This window comes from Canis aureus, chromosome 21 (assembly GCF_053574225.1).
Source record: "Canis aureus isolate CA01 chromosome 21, VMU_Caureus_v.1.0, whole genome shotgun sequence".
In the NCBI taxonomy this organism is placed as follows: domain Eukaryota; kingdom Metazoa; phylum Chordata; class Mammalia; order Carnivora; family Canidae; genus Canis; species Canis aureus.
The window spans coordinates 39,870,139-39,896,458 of NC_135631.1; the positions used below are offsets into that span (position 1 = coordinate 39,870,139).

General features: G+C 37.8%; 1 protein-coding gene across 2 annotated transcripts in view; it reads right to left on the reverse strand.

Annotated features, from left to right (window-relative positions):
• The window catches only part of RELN (reelin), a 498,583-nt gene that overhangs the window by 418,105 nt on the left and 54,158 nt on the right, over nt 1–26,320 (reverse strand). For both annotated transcript variants that reach the window (XR_013360335.1, XM_077863957.1), the window contains exon 2: nt 8,803–8,913. Coding sequence is in view for 1 of the 2 variants with exons in the window: in XM_077863957.1 (XP_077720083.1) it covers nt 8,803–8,913 (111 nt within the window). In the remaining variant the exon portion in view is untranslated. The remainder of the gene's footprint in view (nt 1–8,802; nt 8,914–26,320) is intronic.

A 26,320-nucleotide genomic window follows, 5' to 3' on the forward strand; every position in this document is an offset into this window, starting at 1 on the left:
AAATACCCTACAAATCCTGAAAGATATGTATTAGTTTATTTATTCAATAAATATTTATTGAGTACTTGTTATATGCTGTAAGAGTGAAGAGGACTAGATCATCTCTTGTCCTCAAAGAGGGATAAAGGTTTTAGACAAGCAAATTCAATAGATTGCTAGGGATAGCTGGTGGAGGTCAGGGAAGAAACTGAAATATGGAGGAGGGAATAGAGAGTTCTAGGTGGGCGGGTGCCAGGGAGGAGCAGGGAGTGGGGTCATAAAGGGTCAATAGAGGAGGTGAGTCAGGACAGAGGTCCTAAAAGATGGCAGGATGTCTGCCCAGCAGAGACAACCAGAAGGAACTCCAAACCCTATAAACAAAGGCATGTAGTTTAAAGTAGCTGTGATTTTGGAACTGTATGCAGGTTATGATTGGTGCACAGGTGTCTGTGTGTGTATGTGTGTATGTGTGTGTGTGTGTGTGTGTGTGTATAATGAGAATGGACTGGAAATGTGGGTTACTGTGATTGGTGTATGTTTGCGTGTGATGAGAATGTACTGGAGATGTGAGTTATTGAGAGTGGGGTGTGTGTGTGTATGTGTGTAGTAGGAATGTATGTGACTGTAAAGGATGGAAGGAAGAGTCGGGAGCCCTAAGACAGGGCTAGAGCAGAAAGGGCCTTATTTGAATCAAGACTCTTTGGGTTGTAATATAAACCAACTCAAGTGGGTTTGGAGGCTTGGGCTGTGAGGAGAGCTTAAGGAGAAGCTATAGAGTCGAGTTTTAATTATGACTTCGCAACTCCCTTTACGTGCCCTTCAGCAAGTTACTTACCCTCTCTGTGCCTCAGGTTCTTATTCTCTATAAAATGAGGATAATTAGTAGGATTTTTGTTAGGATCAAAAGAAGTAATACCTGCAACACGTCTGCTATATAGCAAGTGCTTGATAAATGTGAGCTATTTTTATTATTGTTTCTTAAAACCCAAGAAAATCAGAACCTGATGGGAAGAAAGCCAAAAATAAGAGCCTGGAAAGCTCTGGCACATCAGGCAGCATTCTGTCTCCACTTCTCTTCTCCCCACACAATATTCCTCTGAGCCCTTGTTGATGATGGCTTCCCAGACCTCCCAAAGGTTTACACATGCCTTGATCTAGCTCATGAAGAGTTGGACTGGGAATGAGACTTGATTCCAAATTCCTATACTAGTAAATTTAATTGACTCGGCTTGGCTTGTAGATCTCATTCATGGTTTACATGGGGCCAAAGGGTTAGGGTAAAATCATGCCACAGTGGCCTATCTCTCTTGAATGGCATGAAGGGGGGCAGAGAAAAAATTCATCTTGATTTTTAGATTTAATCATTTTCGGGTCTTAAGCCACAGAAGAGACTAAACAATTTGATCTTCAGAGGTTTTAGAGCTGCTGATAAGTATCAAAGAATGTTGGTTTTTCCAATTGCTTTACATCTTCCTTAAACTTTTTCTTTCCCAATTTGTACAACCCTATGTACAACCCTAGCTCCTTTTAAGAATCTGGGAACTGTCAAACTTCCATCTACTAAACAAAATGTGGTCTAGCCATACAAGGGAATACTATGTATAACTATAAAAAGGAACAAACTCCCGATGTCTGCTACAACATGGATGAACCTTGAAAACATGATGCTAAGTAAAAGAAGCCAGACACAAAAGGCCACATATTATAGGATTCTATTTACACAAAATGTCCAAAATAGGCAAATGCGTAGAGATATAAAGTAGATCAGTTGTTGTCAGGGACAGTGTGGGGAAATGAATGGGGAATGATTGCTAGATGGGGATGGAGTTTCTCTTGGAGGTGATGAAATATTCTGAAACTAGATAGTGATGTTGGCTGTAGACCCTTGGGAATATACTGGAAATCACTGAAATGTCTATTTCAAATGGTAAATTTTATGGTATGTGAATTACATTTCAAAAAAAAAAAAAAGTATTTGAGAACTGGATATGATGTCGGAACACCTGGTTTTACTCATCACACTTACACCATTTCTTGTAATACCATGACTTGCCCTTAAGCCTGGCTTCCTTACCTATACATTGGGACAGGGACTGGGCCAGGGTCTACCAAAGGTCTATTTCAGCTCTAAATTCAACAGGAAAGAAACTGGGTGCATTACTTGCATCCAAATAAAGTCAACCTTCCTCTTTCAAACATTCTGCCACTGGAACTATTTGCTCATTCTGTTAGCTCTTTCAAAGAAAGAATTCTCACTTCTTTCTGAGTTTTTAAATAATACCGATTTTAGGGGCTCAGTCGGTTAAGTGTCCCGCTCTTGGTTTCAGCTCAGGTCACGGTCTCAAGAGTCGTGATACTGAGCCCCAGCCGGACTCCACACTCGGGAGGAAGTCTGCTTGAGATTCTCTGCCCCTCCCCCTGCTTTCTCCTGTGCATATGTGCACACGTGCTCTCTCTCAAATAAGTAAAATAAATAAAACCTTTAAAAATAAATAATACCTATCTTAAGTACATATACTAGGCACTTGAATAGATAACTCATTTAATCTACCCAATAATTTTGTGAATAAGGCGCCTTTGTTATCATCCTCATTTTACAAATGCAGACATGGAGGCTTAGGAAAAGAATGAATGTGGCCTAAGTTAGGAAGAAGCAGTGGCAGGTGGGCGTGGAACCTGAACTGTCTAGCTCTGGAGGTCATGTGATACCTGAGGTGCCTTTCTCCTCTAATTCCTCCCCATGGCCCAAATCTCATGCCCCTCAACTTTTGCTTTAGCAATTTGTTAACTAATTTGTTAACAGCTTTACATTTATCATGTCCACTATTCTAGTAAATGATTCTTTATAGTTATTTAAGAATTGGGAAATAATCCCCGAATTCTTTGTCATATGTCAAATACAAACTACATTATACTATTTCTTAATGAAAGTAATGCTGGCATATGCAAATGGAATTGAGACCAAATTAATGAGTTAAGACCAAACTTAGGTTAATACCCAGTAAATAGGAAAAATTAATGGCAATTTCAACTCTTGTCAGCTATGCTCCTGGTACCATTGACAACAGCAATTTGTTTAATTAACTTAAAGTCTTCTTGTTAATTATAGATCATTTACCATATCCAATAAAAGGTCATGCCTTCAAAATCCCTGAATATGTTTAAAATTCCTCAAGCGTGTTACAAAGCATTTCTTTTTTTTTTTTTAAGATTTTATTTATTAGAGACAGAGAGAGAGAGAGAGAGAGAGAGAGAGAGAGAGATGCAGAGACACAGGCAGAGGGAGAAGCAAGCTCCATGCAGAGAGCCCGACGTGGGACTTGATCCCTGGTCTCCAGGATCACACCCTGGGCTGAAGGCGGCGCTAAACTGCTAAGCCACCGGGGCTGCCCCAAAGCATTTCTTTGTAAAGAGACAGACAAAATAAATTTAACAAGATCATTCTGAGTAATTTAGCTTAATTCAGGCTAGCCAATAAATAGCATTACTATACAGGATTCATTTAATGAAGTTGCTAGTGGCTATCCCCTCTTTGTAAATATTAAAACCTAAACATACGTATATAGCATTCATAACATAGGTGGGTCTCAAAGGCACAAGGATAGGACACCTAAGATTGAACTGTAGCTAATGCCCAGTGATGTAGAGGTCCTAGTGACAATTAGTAAAGTCATAAGGTTTTACTTAGTTTCAAAGTGAAGGAATACCAAAACTTAGCTTAAATGAAGCCTATATTTCTATTTTTAATGACAACAAAACAAAGTAGTGACAAAAATTTGCATCATGGCAATGAAACATTAATATACAATCTAAATCTACTGGTAAGGTACACATTTTTTAACTAGTAACCAACATAAGATTTACTACAATTTTAAATCTTAAAACATGTAAATAATTTGTTTTATAAGTATATCCTTATTCATCTAAAGTTAGAGTGTCAAATTATAGTAAAAAAAAAATCAGATCATTAATTTAAAAAGTTCTACCACCATGTTTTTAAAATGGTACTGAAGATATTAAATTTGTATGTTAGTTGCCTAATCTCTATTAAAAACATAACGTGGAGGGCGCCTGGATGGCTCAGTCGGTTAAGCATCTGCCTTCAGCTCAGGTCATGATGTCAGGGTCCTGGGATCCAGCTGGATGGGCATCAAATTCCCTGCTCAACAGCTAACCTGTTTCTCCCTCTCCCTCTGCTACTCCCCTTGCTTGTGCTGTCTCAAATAAATAAAATATTTTTTTAAAAAATGCCATGATTGACTGAATGTTTAAGAGAAAAAAATTAAAAAGAAAAAATCTTGGATCTATTCACCCTATTTTCTCCCCAAACTTGGATTTTATCAAATCTTGCCATTTTAAGAATTTTGTTATTTATCAAATGACTGGCTCTAGAATGCCTCATTATAGAAAAAGGAAATACATAGAAAATTACAAAAGTTTACATGAAAAACTGTTAAAATGGCTCATGTACTAGCTGAGCACAATGATTTAGCAATGGCAAAGCACAAACGTTTAATTTATGCAAGGTCTAACAATTTGAAGTGTGGCTGCTACTCATCAGACCTGCAAACCCAGTTCTCCGGTTTTAGAGCCAGAATACCAAAAATTGAGTAAAATGCTTTTAGAGCCAGAATACTAAATATTGAGTAAAATGCATTTCAGCCTCTGGAAAAAGAATAATTTTGTATGAAAGGATATTCAAATAGCCCTTCATTGAGCGACCACAAAGAGCCTTGAAGATTTACATGATTGAGCTGGAATTCAATGCCAAAGACAAGAGGAAGCATTTTTTTTTTCTTCTGGGATGCACAAAGAGATATCCATAATTAAACATCACTCTTCCCTAGAGCTGCATGTTTTCTTATATTGACAAGCAAAATGAGGTATTTCAAATCATGCATTGCTGGCATACAGTCATCTTTTGCAAAGCTATTGTTTTAATGTATTTCTGGTTATTAGGCATTTGTCTATTTTTGGTCAGTGAGGCATGCATTTTAAAGAATTCTGGTTTTGCATAAAAGGCTGTAGTTATGTTAGTGGAATTACATTTATACAACAGTATCTTAAGAATAATTATAGCCTTATTTTGGCTAGTCACACACACATTTTATATTTAAAGGAGAGCGGCTGTAACTTTCATGTAATTAGTACAATTAAAATTAACTATAAAAGGAAAAAACTTTCAGAAGTACTTTTTTAGACTCAACTTTATGTTTTACTTTGTCTTATTTAACACAGCTAGTTAAATATATCACACACTAATCCTATGGTATGTTGGGAAAATGCCAAACAAACCAAGTTTGCTTAACATTCCATCAATCAAGTCAGAGCCTAATGACAGATTACATATTCAATAACTCTTTTGTTCTAGATCAAAGAATGCTACATTTTTTTCAGCCTGATCCTAATAATATAACTACTAAACTACCAAAAAGCAGCAATTTTTTTTCCAATTTACCTTCTGTAAGAGTTTCTTCTCCTTTCTTAAGTGCACCCCACTCAAATCTTCATTTTCTTAAGTTGGAAAAAATACGTCAAACTTAAATCAAACACCAAAAAATTATTGTGCTTTAGTTTTCTAAAGTGACCATTTATCTAAAGACATTTTATCTGCTCTCTATTCAAAAACATCACTTACAAAAATTAAGTCTGTTTAATAATATTGAGGTGTATAACAATTTTCTTTTTAAGGTAATGTACCGCTATCATCTAAGTCCACATAAAATTATTTGGATATCACTGGAACTTACAAAAGATCTCACTTATCTACCCACCCATATAAAAATTATGTCCTATACTGGTAGGAGACCTGAGCTGTGGTTACAGAAATCAAACCACCATGAATGGACTTCATGTTTTTGAAGCCTCTTCAGACCAACAACCTAATGATACAGGGTTAATAGTGATGGGAAGACTAGGTACAATTTAAGATAATCAAAAAACATTCTCATTCAAGTGAAACTGCCTTTTTTACAGCTTTCAAAGTCACTACAGAGAATGTCTCAAAGCCCAAATGTCTCAAATAACTCCTAACAATCGGGGCACCTTGGTGGCTCAGTGGCTTGAGCCCCCCAAGTCAGGGCTCTGCATTCAGTGGGGAGTCTGCTAGAGAGTCTCTCTTTCCTCTCCCTCTGCCCCTCCCCTTGCCCGCTCGCTCTCAAAAAAAATCTTTAAAAAAAATAATAACTTCCAACAATTGCATTTTTATTTTTTTTAAGATTTTATTTATTTATTCCTAAGGGGGAGGGGGCAGAGACACAGGCAGAGGGAGAAGCAGGCTCCCTGCAGGGAGCCTGACATGGGACTTGATCCCGGGACTCCAGGACCATGCCCTGGGCCAAAGGCAGGCGCTAAACCACTGAGCCACCCAGGGATCCCCAACAATTGCATTTTTAGTTTTTGTTTGGCTTACTAGCTAAAAACAGAAGCAATATGACACTTGCATTTTATGTGTCCTTTCAAAATGTGTTTACAATGTACTTAGGATTTTTCATGATTTTTTTTTTCATTTAAAGCCTCTATATTGGCAAGTGATAATTATTTCATTTAGCCGAGTCCCCTCAAATCATCTGATCTACAAATCCCAGATTAATTCTCCCAAGAACTGCTTTTTGCCCCTCAAAGGAAGTACATACAAGTCCTGGACCAGGGTGAGCAACTGCGTTAGTTATCAGGATAATTCTGGAATACCAAGTTTTACAGAGTGTTTCTCCTGTGCTTATTAGGGCTTCACATAAATAACCTCCTTTAATTCTCATGAATCTTATGAAGGAGGTGCCTTACCAATGCCCTTCACAGATGAGGAAATTAAGTTGACATCTCAGCTCAACCCTACTTCCTGAGGAAAGCTTCTCTTAACTTGATCCCATTCACTCCAGACTAGATGGAGTTTCCCTGGCATACTGTTTCCCTGTACTCAGTACTTCTGCAAGCTTGCTTCTAGCAAGGTTTGCAATTATGTATTTATATGGTCATTTAAATAATGTCGGTCTCTCCTATTTAATTAACGAAGAGTAGTTCTCTAACTTGAGTGTGTATCTAAATCACCTGGAGTGCTTCTTAGAAAGTGGTCACTGGGTCTCACCCCCAGAGTATCTCACTCACTGAGTCTAGAGACAAGCCTGGGATGCTGTAATCAGATTCCAGATGCTGCTGCCGCTGCCAAACCTGTACTAACCCAGTACAGCAATTCTCAGCCCTGGATGATCAGTTCTTTCAACCCAGCAACCCAAATGACATTAAGAACAATGGATGCCCACACCCCACTCCCAGAGGTTTTGATTTAACTGGGCTGAGGTAAAACCCAGAATGCCTTATCCCAAATATTGTATTCTTTGACTCAAAGATGGTTTATCTAAAAGTCGAATTTAACCAGATGTCCTGTAAATTTTTACTTGTGAAATCCGGCAACCCTGCTTATGAGTCCTGTTGTAACGTAACAGGCAGCATATCATATATATTGTGTAAAGATACAGGACTGTAAATTGACCTTTCACCTCTGCAGCGCACAAAAAGGATGGGGCTAAATAAGCCAAATTTGGGGACCTAAGATTTTTTTTCTTGAGGATTAGAACTTAGAAGTAGTTATCAACACATTGTACAAGCTTACCTGAGATCTTTTAAAAATAGGGCAAATTCTCAGGGTCAAATAATTTAACGTGATGATTAAATGACTTCCAGGTTCTGTTAAGCCCTGAGGCGGTGAGTGTCCTATTGGGCCAGCAGAGTGACAATGGGACATCACCAGTACTGCTCTGACATCAATCAGTGAGTCACCTGGGCAGAGCTACTGCTAGGACTTGGCGCAGAGGAGATGCCTTTCATATATCAAAAGTAGATACAAATTATCTATTTAATAAATACCCCAGAAAAGATAAAATGCTGAACACATGGCTGCCTCTGATAACGCAATTCTATCTTTTTCATATCAGTGTAGGGAGTCTTGTGCAGTTTTCCAATTTCAGAGTAAGATCAGTGATTTCATGTCTTACATAAACGGATATATTAAATTTGCATTTTTGATGCTGAAAAGGGACTATTTAATTCCAGCTTGGCATGTTTACCGCATAATGGGTAAACTAGGGATTTCCAAATTGAGAATTCTCTGGGCTCGGTGATGATCCTGCAGCCTTCTGTCTCCCCATATAAGTAACCTGCCAGGTCTCTGATGAAAGGACAAGGACTCCATAGAAGTGTTCTAAATATTAAAACACATTCTTTTCATGAATACTTACGGATTTCAATCATTTCAACAATCATTACTATCTTCCACTTTGTACAATGCTTACTTGCCAAACTTAACATGATACTTTGCACTTAACCCAGGATCCTAAGAACTGTTTATTAAAAAAACAGTTTATTGAGGGGCACCTGCTGGCTCAGTCAGCAGAACGTGCGACTCTATCTCAGGGTCATGAGCTCAAGCCCCATGTTGGGGGTACATTTATTTTAAAAAATAATAATAAAACTTAAAAAAAAGGTTATGAACTAATTGCATGGGCATCAAACAGAATGCCAATTCCAGCAACCTAAATGTCAGAACACAGAGATTTACTTGAACCCACAAGACCCACAAGTATAATAGTAGCAGTAGATGGGGAGGGATGGAAAGACTGCCACACCAGGCTTGTGGTTGGCTGTACATTCACATGACATTTCAATTCACCTAACCTAACTTCAAACAAACAACACAAAAATCACTTCAGGTTAGTTTCTCTGAAGTCATCAATGTCTGATACTTTTAAAACGGATGTTTAAAAAAAATAAGGCCTATAACTGTTTAAACACTGACTATTATTGATTTTTTATGTCAGGAAAGCTTACCAAATCCAAACGCATTGGAACCTCCAATGCTCTGTGAAGCCTGAACGCTTGTAGATGTGTATAGTCCTGTCACCAGCAAGCCATCAAAGAAGGTACTCGTTGAAATTGTCACTGAAATACAGGGAGGGAAAAAGAAAAGAAACCCCAATTAATACAGAGTACAGAGATACATTCCTAAAGAGTTCAACATTGTCAAAACAATTTTTACTCATTATTAAAAAATTATTTTTATACTATTAGTAGTTACTGTTTTCTTTATATTTGGAATTACTGAGGAGCAAAAAGAAGCTCAGAACTCCAAAATCTGTAATTGTTAGTCCTAAATTTAGTACATCAGATTTCTCTGCATTCATTTACACGTTCCCCAGCTATATGCAAAATCATCGGAAAATAATGTAGTATTGAATAGTTAGCTTCCCCACCTCCACCACCACCCCTGAAGGCAGTCAAAGGCATTGCTGGAGTTTTGGCATTGTGATTAAACACTTTTTTTTTTTTTTTAAGTATTCCATACTGTGGGAAACAATCTTACAATCTTACATCGGCTGGAAGAACAATAAGATGCACTGTATTTCTTATTGCATCTACATTTCATAGATGAATCCCCTGAAGTTTTTCAACAAAAGCAGACTAATTTGCATGAAGACGGTTAGCCTTTTTCCTTTTGAGAACAAAAAAGGAAGACCACTGCATGCTTTAAGTTTCAGAACAAAGTCTGCAAGAGGAGTCCAAATGGTTTCATAACCAGAAAATCAGGATGTTCCTGGGGAAAAAAAGGGTCAAATACAATGTATCTGTATGCCACTCAGGTTTGGCTTCTTAAAATTTTATCTTGCTCACCACCCTAAAATAATGATTATAATTTCCTCCTTGACATAACCTTTTCTCCTGCATCGGTTTTACAATATTAAGATGATGCCATTTGTAGGAAGCCGCCAGGAAAAGGTAATATTACTCTGGTAGTGCACAGTGCAAGACTATTATCATGCTTGGTGGCAGTAAGGGGAATGGCCAGAGTCACATTAACTTTGATGAGAATGTTTAAATTAAACTCCAGGAAATCCAGTGAATAGAGCTGAATGGTTTGAAATACTCATATTATAAAGCGTAAAACAAGATTCATAGATCAATAGAATGGCCTGACATCTTGCTACCCTCACAGTGGCATTGGATATTGGAGTAAATCACCTTCACATCCTTTAATGATAGCTAATATTTTGACTGCCAGCATGTAAAACACTCTGCTGGGCACTGAGCTAAGTAGTTACTATGTATTATTTCATTATCAAAACATTTCTATAAAAGGGGTACTGTTACTGTTCCTGAGATACAAATGAGGAATTTGTGGCACAGAGCAATTCAGAACTTGGTCAGGACCATATGACATCATCTAAACATGTTTGATGCTGATTACCTGGCCATCTCTCATGTTCTCTCCACCTGCACACTGCCCCCTCCCCCATGCCCCACATCTTACAGAAGCCAAGTGACATGGGCAAACCCTTGTTTAATTACCTATTTCCCAGGTTATTCACATGCACGAGGAGTATTTGAAGAAAAGGAAAGTAAAAGCTGCAGGACTCAGTGTCACTGGTATTAGAGAGGAAGGGGACTAAGGTTGGCCAGGACACGGTGGATGCAGCACCAGGCTGGGGAAGGGACAAGATCTGGGAATCAGGTACTCATCTGCTACTATCCGTTCTTGAGCAAAACCATTTCATCTCTTAGAGTCTCAGTTTCCCCATTTATGGAATTACACCCTACTCATCAGCCCCCTGTCTTGTCTACCCCAGATTCCCCCAGTTGATTTTACCACTGCCTCCACCCATCGGTTCGATGAGTCATCTTGGCCGAGGTAAAAAGTGGCTAAACGGCTTCTACGTCCCCATCCAGTGGGGTTTAGAATTAAGTTGTTTTCTGTTAAATTCGCTATACTAGCCACTGGACTGTAATGCAGTGTCTCAGGCTGCCCTTCCAGCAAACCAGACCCAGTCCGCAGTGTTTCACTGTGAAGCTCTGCCTTGCTTTCCTTCTGGAGAACTGGAGTCCTGTACAGAACTCCTGACGTTGGCTGAAGACATAGCCGATCACTGGGCTGCCCACATCTGAGTCCTGCTGCCTGCCTGATTGTCCATCGAGCTTCCTCATCCACTACACTTCACTTCCAACCACAGTCTACATCAGGTCTCCACTGTGACCTCAGCAGGCTAAGGATAAGTGGCATCTGAGCTTGTTATTAATTTGCCCTCTCTTCCAAAAGATATTCTGCTGAGTGTTAATTTAAAACAGAGGCTAAACACTCTTGGAGAAAGGGCTAAAAAAGAGGAGGACCATATGTGACAGCTCTTGGCCATTCCTCCACTGCTGTCAGCTAGTCAGCTCTGGTCTCAAACAGCTCTGCATCTCCCAGCAAAACAAAAGCTCTGCTGGGTCTACCATGACAACTGATAAATTCCACTTGATAGCTTATACATATCTAGTGATATTTCAATATCTGGGACATGCACACTTAGAAAGCTGCCTGCATGGCCTGGGAATCACTGGGTATTGAGCACAACTAACATCTGCTGTACCTTTCAGATGTCCACTGAGGCTATTAATCCCTTGCTAGGCCTGCCCTCATCTGCCACAAGTGCCTCTCCAGACCCAGAGGATGACGCAAATTTTGATCTTAATGCCTCCACATACCACAATGCCTGCTTCAGAGCAATTCTTTTCTTTACATAGATTCTTGGGTGCTGAAACAGCGAGGTCTAGTGAAAACATCCAAAAAAATAAGAGGATTGGAACTTATTACCAACAATAATGTGCAGTGTCAGATTGAGCAAGCGTTTTCCCTGCTTGGTTCTATTCCTAGTAGTAGTGAGATGAATACTGATTATTTGGTAACCTTGTGGCTAGGTGGACAAATCACTTCTAAATACTGAGTATCTTAGAAAACAAAATTGAATTACTGAGAAAAAAATTTATTCTTAGAGTCTCTTGGCTTTAAAATGCTATACATAAACTGACTACTCCCAAATTTCAGTTTCCTGTCCAGATCTCTATACATCTTTATATATTCCCCAGATATATATCAAGATGCTGCTCAACATCCCATCCCCACTTGGATGTTCAAGAGACATCTCAGCCTTAATATAACCAAAACTGAATGCCCACCTCATCCTTCAAACCTGATTCTCCTACAGCCTTCACCAAATCAGTTGTTGGCAGCTCCATCTTTCCTGCTGAGTCAACTTTGGAGTCCCCTTCTCCCATACTTGGCATTGAGCCCATCAGTAAATCCTGTCGGCTCTGCCTTCAGAACATATCCAGAATCTGACCACTTACTACCCTATTCTAAGCTGCCATCATCTCTTACATGGTTTACTGCATTAGACCTCAGTCTGGTCTTCCTGGTTGTACCTCCTCTCTCTAGAGTCTATTCTCAGTGTAAGAGTCAGAGGAATTCTTTAGAATATGCATTGGATCATGTCATTCCTCTGCTTACAACTTCCCTGCTAGGTTAATGTCAAAGTCTTCCCAGTGGCCTACAAAGTCCTATGTGACCTGCTTCCATTTCCTCTCTGTCCTCATCTCCTTCAGCTCTCCCCCTGGCTCACCCCACTCCAGGCACACTAGCCTCCTTGTTGCCCAGTCTTTGCACCAACACATTCTTCTGCCTTGGACTCTCCTCCTTCAGATTATCAGGTAATTACGACCTTCCAGCATATTATACTCATACATTCACTCACAATGGTTTTTTATTATGTTTATTGTCAATTCTCATTCTGTAGAATGTGAACTCCATCAAGGCAAATATCTTAAGTGTTTTGTTCAGTAGTACATGTCAAGCATTTGGAATAACTCCTGACATTTACTGGGTGTTTAATAAATATTTATTGGAATATTTATTAATTAATAACTCATTCATACAAAAATAGCACAAGGTTGTCTTATCTTCAACTTGTTTCCAGAGGAAAAGTATGTCGTGAATCCTTGACTTTATATGTCAAATGAATCCCACTTGGAAAAGCCACATGGAAAAAAAAAGACAGAAAAGTCGGCTATTCATATATTTAAAATGTTTTCAGAGTGTAAAATGATAAGTGCAGAGGCCAAGAGATCAATCGAAGACATTTGTAAAAACAAAAAAAGGCAGATCACCTTACATTCATCATACATCCTTACAGGCTATATGTTTACACAAATTACCTAAAGGAAGAGTTCCCTATTAGAAACTAATTGAATATCATCTATTTGCTAGAGTTGGGAGTTTAAAATTATTTTCCAGGGGGAAAAGAAATGATATTTAGCATTTGAAAAACTGCTGTCTTGACAAGCATTCCTTCTCCTTCTTTAAACAGATGTAATGCATAATCCATATGTGAACTGGTAATCAGTTCTTTTTTCTTAAGAAAGAGGAAATGTTGCCCAGACTCTTATTGGCTATGAGACATAGCTTTCCAATCACCATGTTCCCTTTTACTCCAGAAGACGACGGGTCCAATTTCTGCATTTGAAAAAACATCTGACACAGTTTGGATGCCCTGATAGCTTGCAGGAAACTTCAGAATGACTGCATCCTGCATGTTTCTACTGACGAGAGCACCAGCAGTGAACACATGAACAATCTGAGCAAGAGGCCGATTGTTCTACACCAAGGCACTCCAACTTTGAAACTATGTCAGGAATACACATCTCTTTGTCCTTCATTTTCCCTTTCATCAAATGCTTCCACTTGTCTCTACCTGCAGCCTCTGAGGAGTCTGTTTAGGGTTTCCTAGACCAACAAACAAAAACCCTACAGAAACAAGTAATTGAGGCACGGAGGCTGCTCTGGCTCGCTGTCCCTTACTGGGTGATTCTGCATCATCAGTCACTGCCAGTTCGATTTTTCACACCTAATAATTACATTATCCTCTGATATTTTTCCTGGTTGCTTTCTATCAAGTTTCATCTGACCCCCAGTGTGCACTAGCCTGTATCCTTCCTATGTGTCCTGACTTGACTTTCGTTCCTCTAATTCCCGTGGGACTCACCCTTCAAGCACTATCTGACCTTCTCCAATCCTAGCTCATCAGTTACATCCACAAACTGCTGCCATCCAGGCAACTGAAATAATCTTCTTGAAAGCAGAAGAGTGATCTATGATGAATTTTTTTTTAAGTTTACCATATACACAGTACAAACGAGGCTCATGAGAGAAAAAAAATTGAAGCTCGTATTGCTGAATGTAAAATTATGCTAATATATACATGAACTAGAAGGAAAATTTACAACTTTCATATTTTTTAAGTTGCTGGTTCAAAATGTTATAGCCCCACAACATAATTTAAAGTTTTTGTAAAGCTAATGTCATTTGCAAATGTTTTCCTCTAAAAATATTTTATGAAACTACCTTTGCCTAAGTAGAAGTTTCAGTTAAGATATAAATTTGGACAGGGGAAAATTTTTTAGATCTGAACTACCTTTAAGATGAACAACTATTAGGTCTACCTGTATCTAATTGATACCAAACTAGCCCAGTTAATAGGCAAACCCTTCTTTCTCTTTCCAAGATTATGAGCCATGTGCTGTAATTAATAGTAACAAGATGGAAAACAAATAATATTTAGCAAGTATCAATTCACTTTAAAAGAAATTTATTATATAATATGAATAATTGCTGAATCTAGGTGCTAGTCTTTAAAATTTTGTTGTGCTCGTCTTTCAAATTTTGTTTCAGGGCAAACTAGGAGTGACGGAAGGGGAGGTGGGTGGGGGGGGTGGGTGTGACTGGGTGACAGGCACTGAGGGGGGCACTTGATGGGATGAGCACTGGGTGTTATTCTATATGTTGGCAAATTGAACACCAATAAAAAATAAATTTATATAAAAAAATTTGTTTCAGGGATGCCTGGGTGGCTCAGTCAGTTAAGCATCTGCCTTCAGCTCAAGTCATGACTGCAGGGTCCTGGGACTGAGCTCCACATTGGACTCCCTGTCCAGTGGGGAGTTTGCTTCTCCCTCTCTCTGTTCGTGCTTTCTCTGTTTCTCTCAAAATAAATAAATATCTTTAAAAATTTTTGTTTCAGAAAAAAATCCTATTTTAAAAGGAAAAGGAAGTTTATTATATTTACACATACTACAAATGCACTTAAGATGGGCAAATGTAACCCAAACAGTAAAATGCAGGAGAAAGTACATAATATATTCAGACTTTAAGAACTAAGCAATATATATGGAAATATATGTATATTGCTATATATATGTGTACAGATATAGATATACATTAAACCTTCTATGAGCCAGGAACTATATTAGAACTATAAATTGGATTTCATTAGCTAGAAAAGCAAAAAAAAAAAAAAAAAAGATATTTAGAACTAGTTCCCCTATTAGCAAATGCTCATAAATTCTATCTGATATCCTATCAATTCCAGTTATTTTATAAAAATTGGAATATATCACCATCATAAGATAGCACCCACCAGTGATCCATTTTGGATACCAAAGGTTTATATCAAATCATCAAATGTTTTAATGATTTTAAATAGGTAAGCAGGGATCCCTGGGTGGCGCAGCGGTTTAGCGCCTGCCTTTGGCCCAGGGCGCGATCCTGGAGACCCGGGATCGAATCCCACGTCGGGCTCCTGGTGCATGGAGCCTGCTTCTCCCTCTGCCTGTGTCTCTGCCTCTCTCTCTCTCTCTCTCTGTGACTACCATAAATAAAAAAAAAATTTTTAAAAAAATTAAATAGGTAAGCACCTACTTAGACACAGCAATCTGCCCTATTACCTACTTCTTTTATGGTTTCACAAATGTTTATCATAAATTTATAAAACCCTTCCCCAAAAGACTATTTTCTTAGAGTCAATTTTTATATATTTTATATTTTTGCGTTAAAATGCTGTACAAAGAACTAGCTACTTTAATCATAAAGGAATAAAAGCAATATCAACATTATGGATTGCAAGTAGAATTTTGGACTTACCAGTAGATTTTAGAGGAAAAATAAAGCATATATATGATTACCAATAAACAGGAAGCAAATGTGTCTTTTTCAGATCACATCATTTCTTTGTTCAACAAATATCTTTAGCTTCCTATCGCCTATAGATTAGAATCCTGTCTTCAGTGTGGTTTCAAAGACCTACAGGTTTGATCATAACCATTCTCCAGTCAAATTTCCCTCTTTCAGCAAAAAATACCCTTTGACCCAGTTAAACTAGAACCTATTCATTACTTCCCTGTCTCCTTGTCTTTCTATACAGGGAGTCCTCACCTAGAATGACTTTCCCTGTTTCCTCTGGTTAAAATCCTCCCCATTCTTCAGGCACAGACCCAAATGCCATCTCTCTCACAAAGTCTCTTCTGATCTCCTGGGAAGGCCACCTCTCCCCGCTCAGTGACCCCACTGCTCTCATAAACTGTGGAACACTTGATAGTTCTCCACCTTCCACAGAACTTGGCTTGGAGGAGGAGCTTAATCAACATTTATTGAATTCAACTCTATAGAAACACTGGTTACAACATAAAATAACATTAAAATAAAATGAAATATAACTGAGAATGTAGTATAGCTGATGAAATTAAAATTGTGATATCTAGCATATCATATTACAGAGAAAAAAGAACCAGCATTACTCATAGAGGTCTATGAAAATGAAGGTTTCTCCTGAAAGGACACAAAACCTGAAAATCTGTACAGTATTTTAACATGGTACTCAAAAACCAGAAATGTCTGAGAACATTTTGATGGAATTTTACATTTAACCATAATAGTGTTTCTTTCGCACATGTGTACTTTATGTGTGAATATATACACACAACACATATTTTATGTACATACCAAATTAATCTTCCAATGATTTTGTCACTAAGACACCTTATGCCTTATCCTCACTCTGAAGTTAGTCGGCCATTTCCTCAAATAAGAAATAAGAAGGGATCAAAAGGCTGAGGAGGTTGTGCATATCGCTCCCACATCTGTGTTAAATTGGCAATGAGCTCAGCTCCAGGAGTCTATGAATATGGATTGCTGGGCTGTGACAGCAGAATGAAAACATGATGTAGCGACACAATTCAATTCTTATCAGTGGCTCAGAGAGTACCTCTGTCTTGAAATGACTAATTACAGAGTCAGTTATTATCTATTAGAGCTTCTATTAACTGTTCCCAACAAGATCCTAATACCATCCTTGCAGAAAATCACTGTAAGATGAAAGTCTGGAAGAAAATAAATTTCAACATTTAATGCTGTTGCATTTCATCCTAAAGCCTCTAGCCTACAAACGCTCTATGGGCCATTAAATTTTGATCATTTCAAGCATATTCCATTACTATTTTATATAAAAGGCCTTTAATATGTGCAGAAAAGAAACATATTATATAATATACGAAATGATGTTACCATCTTTTTCAGGAGGACAAACATCAAAAGACAGCAAATAGCAAAAATGTTGAGATTAAGTATTAGTGATAGTGCAATGATTGCAGAGTTTCTTATTTTTATATATTTTGAAAAATACCAGCAGAACTAATATTGTCAATATTAAAAAAATGTTGCCACATTTTTGCCTTATGAACAGAAACTTGTTTGCCTTTTGAATGCAGAACAGATTAAATGGCCTGAGGAACAAACATATTACTCTAAAAATGAAATAAACTGAGTTTATTTGCTGCAGAATTTCATCAACATAGAGTGTTCAACTACTGGTTCTTCTTTAGTTAAAGTGCCCCTAGCTCTGGGTACCAAATAGAGACCATCTAAAAATACATTATAATTTAATTCAAAACCTCTATAAGCATGATCCCTGAACTACTTCTCATTACATACATTAAGTCCATTACAACATGATTTTACATAGCTTTCAAATATTAAGCCACGCATTTCAATAATAACATCCCCAAACCAACAATAGCTGAGAAAAAAAATTATCCCAGTAAATATTTAAAAGAAATGACTGGAGGCCAAGATCTCCAAGGGAGGACATGAATGCACAGCAGTAAACTGAATACGAAGATCTTAAAAAATCAGACCAGAAACAAATGGACTCTAGTCAGCCTTTTGTGAAGGGTAAGAAGAGGTCACACGTGTCCTACCTATTTATTCCAACAACTACCCAAAGCACAGTGCCTTGTGGCATGTGAAAGGTGGCTCTAAGAAATGGAAGCTGTGCTCCTCAAGCTAGATGGGCTGGATTAAATACACCACGCTCCATCTCCTGGAGATCTTGAGAGAATGGCAGGGGCTTGACCTCCTCTTGGAAGGCAGTGGCATTACTGTACCCTCAAGCCCCAGGTACATGGGCCCAGTTTCCCAGGAGCATGCCCAGCAGCCTGCTCTGTAGAATGCATTTAACCTGATGTTTGCTGCACTAGTCATTATTACTGCCCTTTACTATTGGTATTATTACTCCTCTTTTTCATTTTATATGGATTTGTACTGTTCCTTGGGAGACAAAGGAAGCAGAAAGAATGGCCTCCAGGGAGGACTAAATGTGGTGTAATGGAGGACAAGGCTGATGATCAAAATAATAAGGTCAACGAGCCCTGGATCAGCCCACCTCGGAAAGCAGGGAGAGAATGCCCTAGCACTCACTCCCACCTCCCATCTACACCTGAAGGGAGAGGAAAATTGTGACCAGTACAGGAGACTGATTGTATGCAAAATTTAATGATGGACTAAAGCATTCTCTAGAGTTTGTAAAAATGCTCTTTGCTGGCTGGAAGAGGGATCCAGCAGCTCCGTGGAAGCCTATTCCAACATGTTTATTATGGATTTAGAGATTCAGATGAACCACGCATAGTCTCCAAGTCTTCTCTTCTAGCAGCACCAGTAATAAAAGGAGAGCCACTGGGATTTTTTCCCTCCTTTTAAAATCATCTTGGGAGATGAAATGGGTGCAGTCAAATGTGTTTGTGAATTTATCATTTTAAAATTAAGCCCTCTGGAAGTAAGTTTAAATGACAGCCTTTGGTGAATGTAAAGTAAATCTGTTTCTCCAACCCTCCACATTGCCCTTCTGTTTACTCTCAGGGCTATCTGTCTGTCTCTCTCTTGCACATGCACACATGCACTCACACACTCACACATGCACACACTCAGCATTTCTGAATGCCCTAACCTTTGGGATAAAATCTCACATACCTTATTCAGGTGAAATTCTGACCTGAGAGTTGGAGATGTATGTCAGAATAAGCAACTCATATGAGACTTGGAACGTTTATGAAACCTTAAGATTGTCCAATCTATGCCTAAACACAGATTCTTTAACTAGTTATCTTAAAATAAAGAAGAAAAACATAACTCTACAATGCTCCACTCTACTAATACCAATTGCAGTTACAGTAATGATGTTTTTATCATCCACTTTTGACTTTCATAAGGTAACTCTGAATTTTAAAAAAATTCCTACAAATAATGATAAAATTATTTAGTTCCTAGAACCAAAAATATTTATTCTCCTCTATAATTTACACTTTATTGTAATTTAGAGAACTGCAGTCAAGAATTACTGGTATTTGTGACTTATCTCTGGCCTTATTTTTCATATGTTACTTTCATATGAGGCTGGATGATACTCAAACATGAAAATTTCATATTGTTGGCTTTGCACTTGATAAATTATTAAAGTGATGTGAATGAATGTGGTGTTCAGGTTTTCAGCAATTTTTATCCTTTTGTTCTTTCCTTTTTAAAGAAAAGACTACCTTGTCTATAACTTCACAACTTTTTACAATTTAAGCCAAGACTAGCCTTAAAATAAAGCATTTTAGGAATTTAATACCCCTAGCCTTCTCAAAGGAGTCCTAAGAATTTTTTTCTTTGACACAAGGATTTTTTTTTGACACAAGGATGTTAATTAAGCTTTTCTAGAATGAGAAAAATACACCTAGTTCTCATAACCATATATGTAAATACGTTACATATAAATATATAAATACATTACAATAAAATGCACAGCTACCTAAAGAAAAAAACACTTGTGTAATTTTTTCAATATAATTGGATGTTCAAAGATTTTACACAATCAAAAGGGCCTGTAATAGTTTTGTTTTCATTATACTTTCTTGAATTTTTTTTTCTTTTTAATATGAATTGCCTCCCAATTCCTACAAAATGTGGTTTGACTGGGGGTAACTAAAGAAAATGTGAACTCATGTTAGCAAACCTCAAGATGACTCCTAGTAGTGTCCCAAGCTGTTCAACCATAAATATATGCTTTGTAGTTCTGTTTGATTTAAAAATATATTACTATTTTCAAAATACTTTCATATTTGCAACAACTGTATACTTGTTCAAGAACATGCCCAAGGATGACACTCATGTGCATGTCATATATTTCTACATGTTATGTGACAGAGACATATAGTATACATATTACATATATTATATATCTGTTATGTTTGTAAACTAAGTCAACATTATTAATAATTGTTAGAAATCCTGATAGACACAGTTATACTGAATATAACTATAGAAATAATATTTTTTCAAAAAAGGGTTTTTCCATAGTATTCTCATTTGGCATCTCTGTATGTTCATTTAAATATACTTAACTAATTATAAGCAACTGTGCTAAAATCAAAGAATTCATTTAAATACATACTGAGTAAATTATACATATGGCATACATATGATTAAACTATAAAATTCTATAATTAACTTATATAGGACAAATAGAAAATTCTCATTTACTTTATGGTCAGAACTAATGTGTGTGGGTGTGTATCTTGCTCGACTCATTCACTGAGCAGATAGTAAGTTCTACTACTACTTGATACTGGTGACATAATGTGAACCATCTACATGTTTACAAAAATAACATTTGAATAATTGTTCCTGTTCCTTTTCAGAAGAATCTGTGTTCCATATTTCAAAATTCAATTCATAAAATCCAAAATTGCTAACACTAAAATTCACAAAATAATGTTTAATGAATGATGTGATGGAAATTTTCAGGGACAGACACAGCTAATTGCTCCTTTAATAAGCTACAACTAAATGCTCTTCCAAAATCTTTAGATAAGAATAATCACTAAATAAGAATAGAACTTAAATGACATTTACATTGATAGATGGCATCTGATAGTTGATAAATTACTAAAAAGGAATAAATGCACTGCTAATTTTTATAACATCAAATTGTAATTACACATTTCTCCTATTTGTAAAATGGAAAATTTGCACTTTATATTTTACAACATGGCATTTAGTATGATGAGTCTTAAAATCCTTCTTAAAATATCTTGCAGTTTAATATAAATTCGCATTTTCAATATAACTATAAGACAATTTTTCCAAGGACACAGATAAAGAAAAACTGCAGGTAAGAATATTTATCAGGAAATGTCTTAAGACTTGGAATTATAGGAAAAAAACTGATTAGGTAAAAAAAAAAATTTTTAATGAAAGTAGTTTGCAAAGGACTAAACATGTTTTGTATCTGTGCTATTCCTTATTTTCTTGTACAGGATTTCTAAGTAAATTTTAATCTAGCCTTAGCATATTGTCGGTTTTGATTTGTTCGTTTTTTAGAAAATTAATCTAAATTCTTAAGTTGAAGACTTTCCATAGACAACGAGAGTTGGATGAAAGGTAAACTTGCATACAGATACATTTTTATAAACATACATTTTGTTTGCAAGTATTTGTATATGCCTATTTAAGAATTTCAAATAGAATTTAAAAATATCAGTTATGATATCTATTCAACACATATGGACTCATAATCTACAAGTGCTAGCCCTGACAAATAAAATTATTACTTAAAATCAAATAATGAGTATTTGGTAGGACTATTAGCCAAACTAATTTCTCCCACAGATTATTTTACTTTTTCAACTAGAATTTTCAATCACCTAAAAAGATTATTAAAATTCAGATCCCTGGGTCTCCCCCTCTCCCTTTCACTCCCTTGGGGATTCTGATCCTGTAGATCAGATTGGGATAAAGATCAGGAACATCATGTTTAACAGCATTCATCTTGGATAAATTTTGTGTAGGTGGTCCTGGGATAGACCAATTACAGTCACATGAAATGCTCCGATACCTCATGGAAAATAGAATTTCCAGTGAAGGCTATTCATGGGACTAAAAATTATAATTGAATTAAGTTGAAACTACATTAGGAATTCCACTACAAAAAAAAAAAAAAAAAAGGAATTCCACTACACTAAAAAGCTACTTTGCCTTTTATTATACTGCAGTTTCCTCCTAGTGCAAATGATGTTTAACAAGATGAGGATATAATGGGACACCTGTTCTTAGGAGACCTCATGCGTGCCAGCAAATTTTCTGTCACTGATGAGGACAGAAACAAATCCAGAATGAGGATGAGCAGCCAAGGTTGCAATGGATTTGGGGAGCACACTGAAAGACCAATGTCAGAGCCTGTATTGACGTTTTTGGCAAAGACCACTATAGGTCCTGACTGTGAATTAATGATAAAGAAAAGAAGCTAACTAGTTCCTTAACTTGCAGATATGTCTTTACACAAGATGTACCCAAAGTTACACAGGTTATGAACTCAATACCAAAAAAACAAAACAAAACAAAAAAAGAAGTGGAGGTAAGGAGCTAAGATAAATTAGCATAGCATACCTTGCAGAGAGCCCTTTCTGGATGCTCTAGAACACCTCTTTTCTGATTGCTAGTAGAGGTCATTAGAATTTCTAGAATTTACTAACAAAGCAATGTAAAGCTAAATGGGCTGTGGTTGCTGGAATTTTTATCATCAGAAGTACTTGTATCACTTCTGCTATCTCTGAAACAGAAAAGGTGGCTCAGTAACAATGTGGTACATTTTTTCATCTCAGGGCTGGAGTGTCTAGGATCTCACTACTTTTCATCTACTTAGAGCTTCACCTCTCCTCTCATGTACTTGTGTTCTACATTTTTCATTTGGAATAAGCTTCTTGGTTGAGAAGGTGAAAACGAGATTTGGATGGTGAGACTTTTCCACCTCCTTCCAACAACATACACCTGTTTTCCATTATACATGATATTTATGTTTTATAAAGCCACCAGGGGGATGCCTGGGTGGTTCAGTAATTAAGCGTCTGCCTTCAGCTCAGGGCATGATCCTGGAATCCCAGGATCAAGTCCCACATGAGGCTCCCTGCATGGGGCCTGCTTCTCCCTCTGCCTGCATCTCTGCCTCTCTTTCTCTCTGTATCTCTCATGAATAAATAAACAAAATCTCAAAAAAAAAAAAAAGCCACCAGGAACACTAAGTCAGTGAATACTGAACCACTGCTCCTGGGGGACATACAGGACTAGATTCCTTTCAGCCTCTGGTCACATTTTCATCAAGTCATCATTACCTCACCTTGTTTCTGTTTAAAGACAACCTTATTTGATGTATATTATTGATTTGTTAACATTTAGATTAAGGCCAGCAGCATGCCTTAATACCTCATGCCTGAACAAAGTTTATCTAACACATGTATTTTCTCTAAAATGCACATCACAGCTTTCAACACCCCAGCACTACCACTTGGGGACCACTGTAAACAGCAAAATCATCAAACACAGCATAATGCATAAACTTGTCCAATCACTGTGTTGTGTACCTGAAACTAATATAGCGTTGTGTGTCAATTATACTAAAAAAAAATAAAGTGCATAGCAAAATTATCAATAAAAAGCTCAAAAATGGAATGCAAAAGGTGCGCCACTAAATAGATGGTGACAAGGACACTTGTTTACAGCCTGAGTGCTGAAACAAGATAACAGAGCATTCAATCTTAGCCAGGAAAACGCACACACGACCACTCAAATGTTTCGCCTCTCTCTGAATGTCTGCAAGTGATTGCAAAAGCACCACAGTTATTGATTTGAGGGGTTACAAATAAATTTCAGTAAGTGGTGGGGCACAAATACGGAACCTGTGAAAAATGAGGATAGCATCATCTGTGCCAAGCCAAAGGCCCCGCTCATTGCTTACTTCATGCCAAAGGTATTCATTTTCTAGGGCTGCCATAATAAGTACCACTGGGTGGGTTAAGCAACAGAAATTTATGTCCTCATAGTTCTGGAGGCTGGAAGTCCAAGATCAAGTTGTTGGCAGGTTTGGTTTCTTCTGAACTCTGCTAGTTGGCTGGTAGACGGGCTCCTTCTCACTATGTCCCCTCTGTGTACAGACATGTATGTCTGTGTCCAAATTTCCTCTTTGTATAATGACATCGGGCATGCTGTATTAGGGCCCACACAAAAGATCTCATTTTAAGTTACTTAACTCTTTAAAGGCCTTATGTCCAAATTCAGTCTCATTCTGATGTTCTGGGAGTCAGGTCTTCAACATATTGACTGTGAGGGGTACACAATTCAGCCCCATAGCACCAGTGATGCCTTCTAGCACACATAACTTCTCTCCGACTTCAGTGCATTGCTGGCTTGGACTTTCCAAAAACATTCTTTGTGTTATGCTTCTTCATTGTGTGTGTCTCTCTTTTTTGCCTTTTTTCAATGGTCTTTGAAATCCAAGCTGATAATGGCTGTCTTTGCTTTATTCCTCATTATAATGAGTTACAATTTATAATTAGAATTGACGGCTCTGAGGCCGCTGTCCCTCTTAGGTCTTATAAAATTCCCTTTGGAGCCTCTGCCCAGAGGATCAGACATGTTATACAGTTTCTCTGTGTCTTGAGTACTTATTATATTAGGAGGCATACCAAGAATTTCCTACAATTCTCTCCAGGCCTTCACAACCCACGTGTCTGGGCTTACATAGGGTTCCATGCTCCCGTAATTCCAAGAATGTGAATACACAGAAACAGCTTCAGGCCTTTGTTCTCATTATTCTCTTCACCAGAATTCCTTTCCTCTCTATTTTTCCCTGTTGAAATCCCTCCAATTCTTCTAAGTCTCCCCTAAATGTTACCTCCTTCAGGCTTCTCTCTATAATTCTGATCACCAATTCCACAGTTTGGGGCATTTTCCCATGCCACCAAGCAATTCTCTGACACCACACCAACCAGGTGTCCTGCAATTCAACTCAACTGTGACATTATCCATCCAGAGATAGGATCAGATCCCCACATGTTAAAGGCTCAGTCCCACAAGACTGCTCCCCACTTCAGATGCCTATCCCAAATCCAAGTTGTTGCCTGTGCTTCTGGCCAAAGTACATATCCAAGCCCTATATATCCAACGTTCTCACAAATCTCTTCTTTGACTTCAATTTATTTGCTGAAAGTGGCTCACAGAGCTCATTTTACTTACTAGGTTATAGGTTTATTACAAAGGATACTAAAGGATACAAATCAAGAGTCAGATGGAAGAAATGCACAGGGTTATTTGGGAAGGCGTGTGGAATGCCCATGCTTTCTAGGCATACCACTCTCCCTGAATTTCCATGTGTTAACCAAATGGACACTCTTAGAACCCCACCCTTCTGAGTTTTTAAAGAGGCTTCGTTATATAGGCACGATAGATGAAATCACAGGCCATGGGTAAATGAACTCTATCTCCAGCCCCATAGTTCTCCCCAGAAGTTAGGGGGATGGAACTAAAAGTTTCAACCTTCTAATCTTATGGTTGCCCACTGGCAACTAGCCTCCATCCTTACGTGTCTTCCAAAAGTCACCTCATTAAATTAACAAAACACATCTTCATCACTCTCGTAACCTAGGAAGTTCCAAAGGTTTCAGGAGCTCTGTGCCAGAGAGAGGGATGAAGACCAAGTATATATTTCTGATTATAACGCACACCATATCATACTCCCTTCCCATTCGAGCCTTCATTCCTCCTCCTAAGAGCTACAATCACTCAACTATATGAAACTTAACATCTCCTAACCTTAAAGTATTTGTGTGTGTACATGTGACATTCCTTGGTAGGTTATAATCTTCTTGGAACTACTAGCAATGCCTTATTCATCATATCCCCACACCACTGAGCATAGTACCTAATAAATTAATACCAAGTATTCTTTGGTGGGTTTTTTTTATTACCAAGTGTTTTTTAAATGAATGTGCTCTGCTTTCAGTAGAATTTGAATTTGAATTAGGTGAACACAGTTACAGTCCCTCATGACTACTCTATCTTGTTTTTCTGCCTGCTATGAGAAAATCATCTTCCATGTGCACCATCTGGCTAGCTGGTTTGTTGTTGATTCTCACAGGATATCATACTTCTGCCTCTTTCCTGATCCAAAAGTTCGCCTCCTAGTCAGCACTACTCTCCTCCTTTTCACACACTCTCTCAGAAGTGGACCTTGAGGAAGGTAGAGGGAACATCAGCACAGAAGTGAAATAAGTCATAGAGCCAAGAGAAAGTACAATACAAAGCAGGCTACCATCAATCCTGTGGGAAAACTTTAGGAAATAGTGTAAAATACTTGCCTCAAAATTACCTCCCTTCAGGATGAAGGGAGCTGGGGTATTTATACGCTGATTCCCATCATGCTGTGGTGGGAGATGCTAGTGTGAGAGTTTATTCCTGCCTGGAGGGAACACGGACAGGAGCAGAGTAACCCAACAGAAAAGGTCCTCTGGCTCAGGGATGCAGATATTGCGTTAGAAGTGTGCCGGAACACAATGAAATAGC